At 38.6% G+C, this 14601-nt stretch overlaps 1 protein-coding gene across 1 annotated transcript in view; it reads right to left on the bottom strand.

The window, feature by feature from the left end:
* Positions 1 to 14601, bottom strand: part of LOC137756440 (transmembrane 9 superfamily member 2-like) — a 109340-nt gene that overhangs the window by 60490 nt on the left and 34249 nt on the right. The window contains 1 exon segment of the mRNA XM_068532696.1: positions 11645 to 11756. Within this exon segment, the coding sequence (XP_068388797.1) occupies positions 11645 to 11756 (112 nt within the window).

Below are 14601 nucleotides of genomic sequence, written 5' to 3'. Positions count from 1 at the left end.
TATCTTACATTTTTGTATGTTAAGTATTTTGAAATATTTTAACAATGAATTTATAAAAGTATTTTTAATACTGTAGTGCTCAGTACAGAATAAAACACAAGAAAATATAATCACCAGCTGTTTCTGCTGGTGCGCAATCAAACTCAACCTTTCAATAGCTTTCTTATAAAATATTCCCAATAAATGATCTTAAATGATAATCCCCAGTAAACATTTAAACCATTAATGCAGTATTATTACCCCTTAAATTAATGGAATGCTCTTAGCAAAAGGAAAACACTGGTACAGGTTGACCAAGTTATGTTTGAAATGACTTATTATTTAAAATTAGGTATCTTTAAGTGTTTTTTTCTGAAGTTTGGGGGTGGGTATGAAGCAAGCCAATATACACTGCTTTAAAAAAAACTGAAATGATGGGTTTTAATTGAAATGAGTTTTAATTCAACAATGGATTTTAGTTGACACCTGATGACCTGGTGATCATGGTTAACATTATCCATGAAAGGTCAGGTTGACGTTATGTGTCTACTGATGTGAGCTATCACTTTTGTGGTCTTCCTGTCGAGAATCCATGGCCTGAGCCTGGACACGAAGAACCATCAGACAGACCCAGGTTGACGGTCATCCTACAGATTGTAAGGTCGGTACTCTTCAAAAATTTCAAGAGGGACTTCCCTGGTGGCGCAGTGGTTAAGAATCTGCCTGCCAATGCAGGGGACACAAGTTCGAGCCCTGGTCCGGGAAGATCCCACATGCCGTGGAGCAACTAAGCCCATGCACAACAACTACTGAGCCTACGCTCTAGAGCCCTCGAGCCACAACTACTGAGCCCGCATGCCACAACTACTGAAGCCTGTGCACCTAGAGCCCGTGCTCCGCAACAAGAGAAGCCACCACAATGAGAAGCCCGCACACCGCAACAATGAGTAGCCCCCTCTCGCCACAACTAGAGAAAGCCCGCACACAGCAATGAAGATCCCATGCAGCCAAAAATAAATAAATAGAAAATAAATAAATTTTTAAAAAAATTTCAAGAATATGAAACACATGGAAAGACTAAAGAACTGGCCCAGATTGGAGGAGATCAAAAACTAAACATAACATGTAATCCTGGATAGGATAGTGAATCAGAAAGGAGAAAAGTGACATTGTTGGCCAGCTGGTGAAATCTGAATGGATGAATGTGAATCAGATGGTAATGTAATGCCAATATTGATTCCCGGTTTGCACGGTTGTATGCTAGTTATATAGGAGGGTGACCTTGTTTTAGGGAAAGATACTCTGGAGGATATAGGGGTAATGAGACAACATCTAGCTCTCAAAAGATTCACAGAAAGACTAATGATAATGGACACACACAAAGAAGAGTGAACAATGGAGCAAATGAAGTAAAATGTTAACAATTGGGATGTCTGGTTAACGGAACTATGGGAGTTCTTTGTGTTATTCTAGCAATTTTTCTGTAGTATGAAATTGTTTTGAAATAAACTATTTTTTTAAAACCTATAAGAAAATCTGAATTTACAGGACTGACAAATCCAGGGATAAATATCCAGTGTATGAAAGGATTCATCTTAGCCATTTCATTAAAATATTGTTCCTATACTAAAATGTGACTTAATCTTTCAAAATTTGAATTGCATGCATCTCTTCACCAGACTGTCAATCACCTTAAGCAAGTAAACTCATATCAAGCCTTTTAAAAAGGAGTTAAGGGGCTTCCCTGGTGGCACAGTGGTTAAAAATCCACCTGCCAATGCAGGGGACACAGGTTCGAGCCCTGGTCCGGGAAGATCCCACATGCCATGGAGCAACTAAGCCCGTGCACCACAACTACTGAGCCTGTGCTCTAGAGCCCACAAGCCACAACTACTGAGCCCATGTGCCACAACTACTGAAGCTCGCGCGCCTAGAGCCCGTGCTCCACAACAAGAGAAGCCACCGCAATGAGAAGCCCGTGCACCGCAACGAAGAGCAGCCCCTGCTCACTGCAACTAGAGAAAGCCCACGCAGAGCAACGAAGACCCAACACAGCCAAAAAATAAATAAATAAAATAAATAAATTTAAAATATATATATGTGTTTAATAAAATTTAAAAATTAAAAAGAATCCACCTGCCAATGCAGGGGACATGGGTTTGAGCCCTGGTCCGGGAAGATCCCACATGCCGTGGAGCAGCTGAGCCCATGCACCACAACTACTGAGCCCGCGTGCCACAACTACTGAAGCCCACGCACCTAGAGCCCGTGCTCCGCAACAAGAGAAGCCACTGCAATGAGAAGCCCACGCACCACAATAAAGAGTAGCCCCCGCGTGCCACAACTAGAGAAAGCCCACGCACAGCAACAAAGACCCAATGCAGCCAAAAAATAAAATAAATAAAAAGGAGTGAAATAAGTGAGGGAACTTAAGAGGCACAAACTTCCAGTTGCAAAATAAATGAATCACGAGTATGAAATGTACAGGGTGAGTAACATAGTCAATGATTATGTAATACCTTTGTATGGTGACAGATGGTAACTAGACTTATCATGGTGATCATTTTAAAATGGATAGAAATATTGGATCACTATGTTGTGTAACAGGAACTAACATAGTGTTGTAGATCAATTATACTTCAAAAACAAACAAATAAACCCACAGAAAAAGAGATCAGATTTGTGGTTACCAGAGGCGGAGAATGGGGAGAGGGAGAACTATGTGAAGGCAGTCAAAAGGTACAAACTTCCAGTTATAAGATAAATAAGTACTAGGGATGTAATGTACAACATGATAAATACAATTGACACTGCTGTATGTTATATATGAAAGCTGTTAAACAGAGTAAATCCTAAGAGTTCTCATCACAAGGAAAAGACATTGTTTTTCTATTTCTTTAATATGAGATGATGGGTGCTCACTAAATTTATTGTGGTCATCATTTCGTGACGTAAGTCACATCATTATGTTGTACACCTTAAACTCATACGGTGCTGTATATCTATTATATCTCAGTAAAACTGGAAGAAAAAATAAAATGTAAAAAAAAGGAGAGAAACTTTCAAATATGCACTATGAAGTTTGGCTTTTAAATACAAAGAGAGCCTAGAAAATCTGCAGTTGTTAAATCAAGCAGTTTTTGCACCAAACATTGCCATCTGCTGGAAATAACAGTCCACAACACATACTACTCCTGCATAAGAAAATAAATCGTTTTAAAATCCTAAGGTATATTTGAGACAAAATGACAAACGCAAAAAGATAACTAAATGGTGGAACCCATTTTTTAAATCCATTTAAAATTAATGAATTATTCTGCATCCTTACATCCCAGAGTTTCAAAATCTTTTATAAGACATAGCAATTGTCATAAATGCATACAAGGTAAGCAGGTCTTTAATGCTATTTATAATGAAGTCACAAGAAGCAAATGTAGAAATATAGACGAGAATTCTTGATTCAGGACACAGCACATGATGGGTTTCACTCGGTAAAAAGACAGGCAGGGAATCAAAGAATCAAGCTGGCAGGTAACTACAGCTTCTTTTGGTCTAGCTGTTTTCAACAGGGGGAGCAGCACCCTCTAGGGGGCATAATGAAAAGGTGTGGGGATGCTACTGGAATTTAGCAGCATGGTATTGAATAGAAGGCCAGACGTCCTGCTTGGCGCCAGGAGACCCGCACAAAGAATTGAGAAGAACTTCCAAAAGCCCCATCCAACATTCATGTGAGTGAAAAACTGCTTATGATTGTCTGCGCCTAGATTCTAACTTCATTTTACAGATAAAGTATTTTTACATAGTTTTAATATACATTGATTTTTTTCCCCCAGCAATGCAACTACCATGTAAATTGAGGGAAAATGGTACTATGTTTGGCTTGAAACTTTACCAAAATTGATCAGCATTTGAGAAAATCATGGTATCCTTCAGAAAGATGTGGTATTTGAGCCATCAATGTACAATATTCTCATAGCCATATGCATTCGTAGATGTCATGTTTACAATGATTATACACATAGGTGCATGCATCTGACAATGACTGAAATATATACTGAAACATACATTATTTTATTAAAGACTAATTTATCTTTATTTCTCCTTTATATTATAGTTAGGGTGCTATATTGATGCCTATTGAAACTATGTGTAAGACAGGTTTAATTATCTAGTATCTATTAACATAATTTTACAATAGTAACGGGAGAATGATAAAACATTTGTTATTCAAAGAGGACATCGATCTGATAGGGTTGAGAACTCCTGATTCAGCTCCATTCCCTCACTTTACTATGCAGAAACTGAAGTCCAGAAAGGAAAATGAACTTGCTCAAGGTCACAGTATGAGTTTGAAGCAAACCAGCACCAAAATTCTCTGATTCTCAATTCAGTTATTGGTCCATGGTGCCTGAAAATCAGGAATGTATCTTGCAAAAAAAAAACAAACAAACAACTATATATGTGGCTAGGGTCCCAAGCTAGCCCACAACTAAAGCTTATATAACTCACATATGTAGCTACATAGCTAAAATTAATGTGATTAGAGTGAAACCAAAAAACCTTTGGTTGGTGGTATTAAAAACAGTAAGTTTCTAAAGTAAAATATGGTGAATAGAAATACCTTAGCCATTCAAAATCTGGCCCAAACCTACCTTTCTAACCTTTCTACCAATACTATATAAACAATTAAAGTCTGGGGTACTAGACTGAATCTTTTTGGCCTTTATATACCCCAGGGCTTAACACCTGGCACGTGGAGTGCATTTACTGCCTGTTGCTGAATGAATAAACAAATGAAAAAAGTTTTGTTTCAATCAGACAAGTCTATTCACTGTTCCCCACATACACCATGTACATTCTTACCTGAAAAGCCCTTCCTCTAGCTCCTCTCCAGATTCCTAAATGCCAGGTCTTTTAACTCAGTTTATAGGCTTTCCCAGAATGCCTTGCACACCTCTACCCCTTCTATCCAAATTATCCTCAGCATCCTTCAAGGACTAGCTAAAGGCCTCCCTCTTAGAAAGCCTTCTTGGTCAATTCACCCACCATAACTCCTTCCCATTCTAAACTCACATGATGTATTAAAGAGACTGTGTTAGAAGCCTGGATTCTGTAGTCAAGCTAATCTAGACTTATAATCCTTTACATTTGTGACCTTGGGCAAGTAACTTTATCTCTATGAGTCTCAGTTCTATAGTCTATAAAATGGAGATTTAAAATAGTACCTGCCTTCAGAGGACTATTGTGAAAAATAAAGTTAAACTAGGTACTTTATAAAAATTCCCATGCTAGGCACATAATAGGCCCTCAATAAATATTTGTTATATTAATGGATGAATAAAAGGTCTTCACTCAAATGTTAATCTTTATGGTCCCATCCTTCAATAACTTCTGAACAAAATTGTTATATAAACACCAAACTTTGTACCCACTTGGGAACATGTATTATTTTCTGAAAACATAAAGTGCATAAGATGTTCAATTAAAAAGCAAAAAGACAAAACTTTTATAACTAAAAATTGCTATATTTGCCTCTGAACCTTTCTGTGGCCAGTAGCTGCCTGACCAGGGGCTCAGGCCAACAACTCGGCCGATGACCACAAGCTCTGCGTCCAAACAGCAGTTTGCAGGTGGCTGCACTAAGGTGGGAGAGGCGGCACAGGAGGATGGAGATCGCAACCCAGGTGGCTCAGGCGCCATAGCTGCTGTATGGCACTGACATCTGTAAGTCATCTGACGTGTTCAGCTTCCCCAGCCAGGCCCCCCCGCCCCGCCCCGCCCCATCCCTGTGTCAGGATCACACCTACCCCTCCCCTAGCCCGAGACTGTCTTTGTGGAAGGCTTCTGCAGTCTGCAGGAGGGTGAGAGACTGTAGTTCACCCAGCCAAGTGCCTGGGATCAATGCATGTCACAGGACCTGGTGGGATTTTCTGTATTAAGAGAAGCAACAAAAGGTGAAAAACAAGTAGAAGCACAGACCAAAGGGGACAGTCCCTGAAAATGTGGAGGTCTAGATCTTTGCCAAGATGGCAGCAGCTAGTCACACATGGCTATTCAGCACTTGAAACGTGGTCGGTCCTAAGTGAGATGAGCTCTAAGTATAAAACACACACCAGATTTCAAAGACTTAGTTCAAGAAAGAAGAATGTAAGATATTTCTTTATCAAAAAAATGCTATACAAACACTATATACGGGCTTCCCTGGTGGCACAGTGGTTAAGAATCCGCTTGCCAGTGCAAGGGATACGGGTTCAAGCTCTGCTCGGGGAAGATCCCACATGCGGTGGAGCAACTAAGCCCGAGCGCCACAACTACAGAGCCTGCGCTCTACAGCCCACGAGCCACAACGACTGAGCCCGCGTGCCACAACTACTGAAGCCCGCGCGCCTAGAGCCTGTGCTCCACAGCAAGAGAAGCCACCGCAGTGAGAAGCCCGCACACTGCAAAGAAGAGTAGCCCCTGCTCGCCGCAACTAGAGGAAAAACACCCGCACCCAGCTGTCTGATTTTGAATTATCACTCTTAATTACATACACAAAAATTTTCATGGTAGTTCTCAGCACGTGGTGGTATTCTAAATGACTCTTATTCACATTTTGTGATTTTTCTATATTTTCTACAATGAACATGAATAACTAAACTACTATAATTTTTTTTTTACTTAAAACAACAGAAGTTTATTCTCTCACAGTTCTAGAAGCTAGAAGTCCAAAATCCAGGAGTTGGCAAGGAACCTTCGGGAGGTTCTTTTTTTTTTTTTTTAATAGATAACTGATAAGGACCTACTGTATAGCACAGGGAACTATACTCACCATCATGTAGTAACCTATAAGGGAAAAGAATCTAAAAAAGAATATATATATGTATAACTGAATCACTGTGCTGTACACCTGAAACTTACATGATATTGTAAATCAACTATACTTCAATAAAAATTTTTCTAATTTAAAAAAATAAAAAATAAAAATTTCTAGTTCAATAGAGTTTTGTAAGCTACTACAAGACACAACAACCATGTACACCTAGGGTACACAAAGTGGAATCTGCAGTGGGATATAAATGTTACTCCAGAATGGTACTCCATAGTCAAAGACGATGGTAAAATGTTGAGTTAGACTCAGTCAAAGGTTTCTTTATTAGGAGACTTTTAAACACTAATGTGCTTTGTGAAGCTAAGAAAGGAGACAGTAGAAAGTAGCATTTTCCAAACTTATTTGACTAGTATTCTTGGGAATGCACTTTGAGAAATGTTGACGTGTACGATTATCACTGGGTAAACAAAAAAAAAAATTCAACCCAAACCCAAGACAGAAAATAAAGAAACAGCACCATCAGAGATATCCATCACCACTCTTCCTGGCGCCCTCCCCACAACTATAACAGCAACTTTCTGGTGTTCAGGTAAAGAATATTGTGGTCTGGGCTTCCCTGGTGGCTCAGTGGTTGAGAATCTGCCTGCCAATGCAGGGGACACGGGTTCGAGCCCTGGTCTGGGAAGATCCCACATGCCGCGGAGCAACTAGGCCCGTGAGCCACAACTACTGAGGCTGCGCGTCTGGAGCCTGTGCTCCGCAACAAGAGAGGCCGCGATGGTGAGAGGCCCGCGCACCACGATGAAGAGTGGCCCCCGCTTGCCGCAACTAGAGAAAGCCCTCGCACAGAAACGAAGACCCAACACAGCCAAAAATAAAAATAAATTAATTAATTAATTAAAAAAAAAAGCCAAACACATTTCTACAAAAAAAAAAAAGAATATTGTGGTTAAAAGAAATTAACTAAAGAGAAAAAAAAAAGAATATTGTGGCTTGGTGTGTTCTCACTGTGTAAGTGCACTCTGCATACATGAGCTACTCTTGTATAAAACATTAGTAAATCAGGTGCTCCTGTATCTGAGAGAAGGGATAGGAAACATTGTGTGTCTGCTACGGGCTAGGCACTGTGCTAAATATTTTATATGTTAGTTCACTTACCTCTGACAGCAGTCACATGAGGTAACTATTTTAGCCCCATTTTACAGATCAGGAAATACAGGCTCAGTGTAACCTACCGAAGTTCACACAGCTAGCAAATGTCAAAACCAGGATTCAAACCTTGGGTGTGTCTGGTTCTTTCCACCGCACCACGTCTGGAAGCCAGGAGCCTTCTAAGCACCCTAAATGAGTTTCAACGGGAAAGGAAAAATTCCTCTTCTGGAATACCTCCCAGTATTAAGGAAACTTAAAGAACAAGGAGTTGAGACCTAACCTCAAATAAGGCAATTCCCCAAAACCCCCATTTGGTATAGCTGCATCTGAACTTGCACTTCAGCTCTTTTGACTGCCACAGTTACTTCCTGACAGGCAGGCAGACCACTAACACCATACCATGCAGGCTCCTGGCATGAATCTAAACTTCAATTTAGATGTGCTTTCCCTTGGCTTTTACTGTAAACATAAGCGCTCCTACACTTAAATTTTTTTATTTTATTTTTTTCTTCCAGTTTAATTGAGATCTAATTGACATACATCACTGTATAAGTTTAAGGCGTACAGCATAAGGATTTGACTTCCATACATCATGAAATGACCACAGTAAGTTTAGTGAACATCCATCCTCTCATATACTGTAGATACAAAATTAAAGAAAAAAAATATATATGTTTTCCTTGTGATCAGAACTCTTAGGATCTACTCCCAACAACTTTCATATATAACGTACAGTGTTAATTATATTTATCATGATGTACATTACATCCCTAGCACCTTTTGACCACCGTCATCTGATTCCCCCTGCCCCCATCCCCTGCCTCTGGTCACCACAAATCTGATCTCTTTTTCTATGAGTTTGTTTGCTTGTTTGTTTTTGAAGTATAATTGACCTACAACTCTATGTTAGTTCTCGTTACACAACATAGTGATTCAATATTTCTATACATTTCAAAATGATCACCACCATAAGTCTAGTTACCATCCTATACTTAAAATTTTAATAGCCAACTGATAAGTGATAAAAATGTATAAGGGCTTCAGCTCTTCAATCAACTTCTGATAATAGCTTGGACTTGGAATACTATTCTCAATCACTGGGGAAAGGTTATTTTAATTTCTTCAGGGTGTATTTCATTCCTTTCCCCAGATTACACTTCTGTGTTTCATCCAGAGATTAGAAGACTGGACTATACTTATTGGACTAGTAAATTGCCTGTTTTCACCAATTGTACTTTGGGTAAACTGCAGGCTGTAGGATCAAGTAATCCTGACCTCTAGCTGGATGATTCAAAGTACACACACACACACACACATTTCTAACATAAACGTTTCTCATTTTCTTTACAGTAACTCTGTAGGCAGAAAACATAATAGACCTTTAATATAGAAAGCCAAAATGGAATAGTGGAAAAACTATGAGTTTGGGGCCAAACAGACCTGAGTTTGAATATCACTTCCACCTCCTGCTAGCTATGATCCAGAGAAAATTACTTCAGCTCACTGGGCTTCAGGATCCTCATTTATAAAATGGAGATAACATTTTATAGGTGATACATAGGGACAAAAGCAAGGCATCCCCAAACTGGAATTGCTTTCAGAATGAGATTAGGAAGAATCGTGTCATAACGGCTGTCAGGCCATCTATAGAAATGACACACACCAAGCACAATTTGTAAGTGTTCAAAGAGATTTGAGACCTAATCCCAAATAAGGTGATTAGGGTTTTGTCTCAGGAAAGCAAATCTAAAGCCATAAGAAATAAGTCTTATATAAAATCAAGTATAATGAAAGCTGAATCAAAAATATGATGCATCACCTTTAAAAACTATAAAGAGAAATACATATATCTACATAGTCATAAAAAGTTTTCCCTATGAAAGGAAAGCCCCAAAGTTCATCTTTTGGAGAAGCACCTCTAATACTGTCCAAGGCTAAGAGTACCTGACCCATGAATATGAACCAGATATCTGGTCCATGGGCAAGCATAGCACTAGTGCACATGAATATCATCTTTTAATACTCTCTTACTTTTGCTCTGGGGTCCTATGCTCACCAAGAAACTTTCTATTTATTCTATTCTGTTTATATTTTCTTTCTCATATATCTTTATTATGAGCAGATGGGCTAACCAGCTGACATGAATGGTGTGGTCCACTAGACACTTATATTTCTTCACATAAATTACAAAATTGGTGTTCTGGTTTATATACTGGATCATTAGGAGTTTGCCTAGTATGAATCTACCTCCCTTTGTTATACTCACAGAATTAAATTCTGAAGCAAGATTTTTAAAACTGACAAAAACCTAGTATTGCTGAGTGTGTGAGGAAACAGCAGATCTTCAGGCCTAGCAACTTTTCTGCAAAAGAATTTGGTAAGGTATTATCAAAATGTGCACACCCTGTTACCTAAATAATCCTACTTCTAGGAATTTAAGTCTAGGAGATAATCAGACAAATAAAAAAGTAAGGATGCTCATTAAAGCATTGTTTATAATAATTAAAAATTAGACATTTGGGTTGTTTTTATCAATACGGCACTAAATAAGTCAATTACAGCCTGTATGTTAAATATACTATGTAGTCAATAAAAAGAAGGCTGTGACTCTGTATTTATTGACCTGGAAAGATGTCCATGACATACACATTAAGTGAAAATAGCACATGTAATATCCCATTTGTACAAAGGTGTACACTTTTTAGCACCACACGCAGTGTTTTCCTTATATATTCTACAGAAAATTATATCCCCATGAGTTCTTGCCATGGTCTATGAAATGCTGCATATTATAATCATCTTTTGAAAATTCACAATGCTTTTTAACATAGTGAATACTCATAAAGCCATTGTTTTAACATTGTTTAACCTAGCATTATCCAAAGTAACCTCATCATAGATCCTTTTTTCGCATAACACCTTTTAAAATACCAAGCTAAAACAAATAAAATATGAAGGAACTAGTTTACAGAAAACTCTTTGGAAAACATGGGCTTTGAAGAGCTGATAAATTATTCACCAGAATGTTAATAGTCCATCTGTCTATCTACCTATCTATCTATTTACCAAAAATACATACCATCTTTATAAAAATAGCTATTTACAAAAGGAAAAATTCCAGATGTACAAATAATAATGAATGTTATATGTTGAGGACCTACTCTGTGTCATGCTAAGGGCTTTATATATTCTGAAAATGAGGATGAAATGACATGAGAAGAAATCGAGCCTCAGAGATCACATGACTTGCCTATGCTCATGCAGCTAGTAAGCAGCCAAGCCCCAATTTGAACTGTAGGTCAGTCCAAATGTCCAATATGTCAGCTCTTTTCACTACAATAGATTGTGTCTCTTCCACAAGATATTCTTCCTTGAAGGTCTCACTTGAGCAGTCAGCCAGTCTGCCAACCCCAGGAGACACCCCTCTGGTTGCCCATGTACCTCATTCAAACCTCAGTGTGAAGTATGAGAAAGTAATGTACTGGGCAAGGTACCTGAAATGTAGTAGATTGAATACAGCAATTCCTGTAATTATTGTCTTTTGAATGGTTTTAACATAAAGAACTTACCTACTTTCTTGGGCTCCTAAGCTGTGTTACACAACTTTAAACTGACGGAAACTAAGGCTTTAATATTAATGAAATATATGATATTTATATACTTGATTTGGGAAAAAATAAGATGATGGCATAGAATACTTACTTCAAATTTCACAGAGTAAGTGTAGGTTACATTCAACTTATCTGTATATTCTCTAGGAATTTCCATAGGGGGTCCATTACAAGTTAGGTGGTTTTCATCTGAATGTTTATAGCTAATAAAAGAGAGGGAAAAAAGGAAGGGAAAGGAATTTTTATACCAAACTGACATCGTAAATTTCGGATTCATGGCTCTTCAGGCACGTTAACAATAGCAGGCTGAAAAAAAAAATAGGCCTTTCATTATATTCTGCATTTAAAACTCTTTACGATTTAAAATATTTTTGTTTCTAAATGTCCCTAACACGCAAATAAGACTCAATATACTGCCCAAAACACAATACTTAAGAACCTTCTCTTTGCCTGTGGATAGATTTTTTTTAAATCCTTCTATTAGCAAATGGCTTTATTTTTCATCTTTTATTGCATCCCCCCTTCTATATACTAAAAAAGAAAACTATCTTGTAACCTTAGCTATAGAGTTAGAAAATCAAATAGATGATGCAGAAATCATATTTATAAGCACCCAGAGATTTGAGGGTCTACTGTGTGCAAAATGCCATGCTTAACGATGAAAGGTACTGAGTATATAATCTATGTGAACCTTTTGTGTTTGAAAGAGAATGATTACTAAAACCAGAAGATGGAAAACAAAAACTAGAGAAGTTTGAAACTAGACAGGACTGGTGAAGCTAGCAAATGCCTGGTCAGAAATAGAGACTCTTCTGTCACTCGAAAAGTAAAAGAGGAATAAAGGGTGATAGAAAATCAAAAGGAGAAACCATGATGCTTCCATTTTGAATTATTTACTCAACATACAGTTTACCCTTTGGCTTCTGTCTAAAGAATAATATGTAATCCTTATGGGATTGTTATCTGTACGCATATATACACAATAAAACCACTCGCCCACGATTGCGAAGGTTATTGGTGTGTGCCTCTTTTTATTCATTCCTGTAACCCTACTGTCTGGTACATAATGTGCCCTTATATTATACGTGTTTGTAGGATGAATGCATTCTACTTAAAGCCAAAATACAATTTAAAGCAGCTATGAATTAGAGAAATAATAATTGTTAAGGCTATAGATCAAAACTTAACATTGAAGAGAAAAATTAAATTACTGCATGATAATGCATATCAAGGTTCACTGTTTAAGTATGGGTCCTGAACCCAGTACAGGAAAGATCTGCATTTCATATGAGAGAGATTATGCAGCAAAAATTGTGTTAAGATCTCTAATCAAGGTAGAAGCCCTATTTTAAACCACTGGCCTTATATATCGGTTGTATAAGGCCTTACAGGCCATTTTCAGAACTTTGACTTTTACTCTAAGATGGGAAGTCACTGGAAGCCTCTGAGCAGAGGACTGACACGAGCTGAAATTTAAAAAGGAATGCTCTGAATGCTATATTGAGAACAGACTGTGAGAAGACAAGGCTGGCAGCAAGGAGACCAACTAGGTTTTTGCAACAATCCATGTGAGATATAACCATGTCTTGGACCAGCTGATAGTGGTGGAGGTGATGAGAAGTGGTGGATTCTGAATATATTTTAAAAATAGAGCCACATGGGAAATTCACTGGCTGTCCAGTGGTTAAGACACAGGGCTTTCACTGCTGTGGACTCGGGTTCGATCCCTGGTCAGGGAACGAAGATCCTGCAAGCCGCGCGATGCAGCCAAAAAAAAAATTAGAGCCTATGATCTGCCAAAGGGTTGGACTAGATGTAGGATATAAATGAAGAATGATAAAGAGGAATCAAGGGTGATGCCATGGTTTGGGGGCCTGAGCAACTAGAAGGATGTAGTTGCCATTTACTGAGATGCAGAAGACAACAGGAGAAGCAGATTTGGAGGGAAGATTAGAAGTTCTTTTGGGCACATGTTAAGTTGGAAATGCCTACTAGACATCCAAGTGGACGGGTCAAGTAAACAGCCAGATATACAAGTCTAGAGACCTAAGCGTCATTGCGGTATCTGATGCGATGAGCCAGGGTAAGATCGCCAAGGTGTGAGTATAAATAAAGAAGAGGCAAAGCTAAAAGACTGAGTCCTGGGGCCCTCTGACATTAAGAGGTTGGAGAAATGAGGGAATTCCCTGGCTGTCCAGCAGTTAGGACTCCATGCCCTCACTGCCAAGGGCCCGGGTTCAGTCCCTGGTCGGGGCACTAAAATCCCACAAACTGCGTGGTGAGGCCAAAAATGAAAAAAAAGAAAAAAAAATAGGTTGGAGAAATGAAAAGACTGATGAGCAACCAGTGAGACAGGAGAAAACCGGAAAGTGGTAACCCAAAAGCCAAATGCGGCAGGTGTTTTAAGGAAAAAGAGATGATCAGTTATAGCAACCATCAGGGAAATTAACAAGGTACAGAACCTGAAAGAAAACACAAGACTCTAGACCCAGAAAACCATTAGGCCTAACTCACGTCTATGACCTTGAGCAGATTGCCTAATTCTGAAAAAGATGAATTTTAACACAGTCATTCTCAGGGGGCCCAAATAAATGAGCTTTACTGTGATTAGATAAAAGTTTTACTGCATGCATACATAAGCTATTACTATGGGCAGCGTAGAAATAAATACAGCTCTAGAAAGTGATTTTCTTGGCTTTTTTACTCTCTCCAAGCCTGAGAATATGAGATGTGATTATAAGCATTAAATGTGATTTTCATATAGCTGATGAGATTAGCTTCCTGCATCATACTTTGTATGTTTACTACCTTTCTACCCAAATGACTTTCAACATGAGTAGCCATCCTGACTTGAGTCAGACCTCACAGCCCATCAACCTAAAATTCTGTTCCCAGATATAAGAAGTGACAGACACAAAGAAGCATGGGCGGTTGCTCTTGACAATGGTTAGTATTCCCTGGCCTCTCTTAGTAGCTCTATTTACCCCGTTACTCATAAATATGTCCTGATCCTTTTAACCCTTCTTTTATTTCCTGTCTGCAACACCT

The sequence above is a fragment of the Eschrichtius robustus genome, chromosome X, assembly GCF_028021215.1.
Source record: "Eschrichtius robustus isolate mEscRob2 chromosome X, mEscRob2.pri, whole genome shotgun sequence".
NCBI lineage: Eukaryota > Metazoa > Chordata > Mammalia > Artiodactyla > Eschrichtiidae > Eschrichtius > Eschrichtius robustus.
This window is presented reverse-complemented; position numbering and strand designations above follow the sequence as displayed.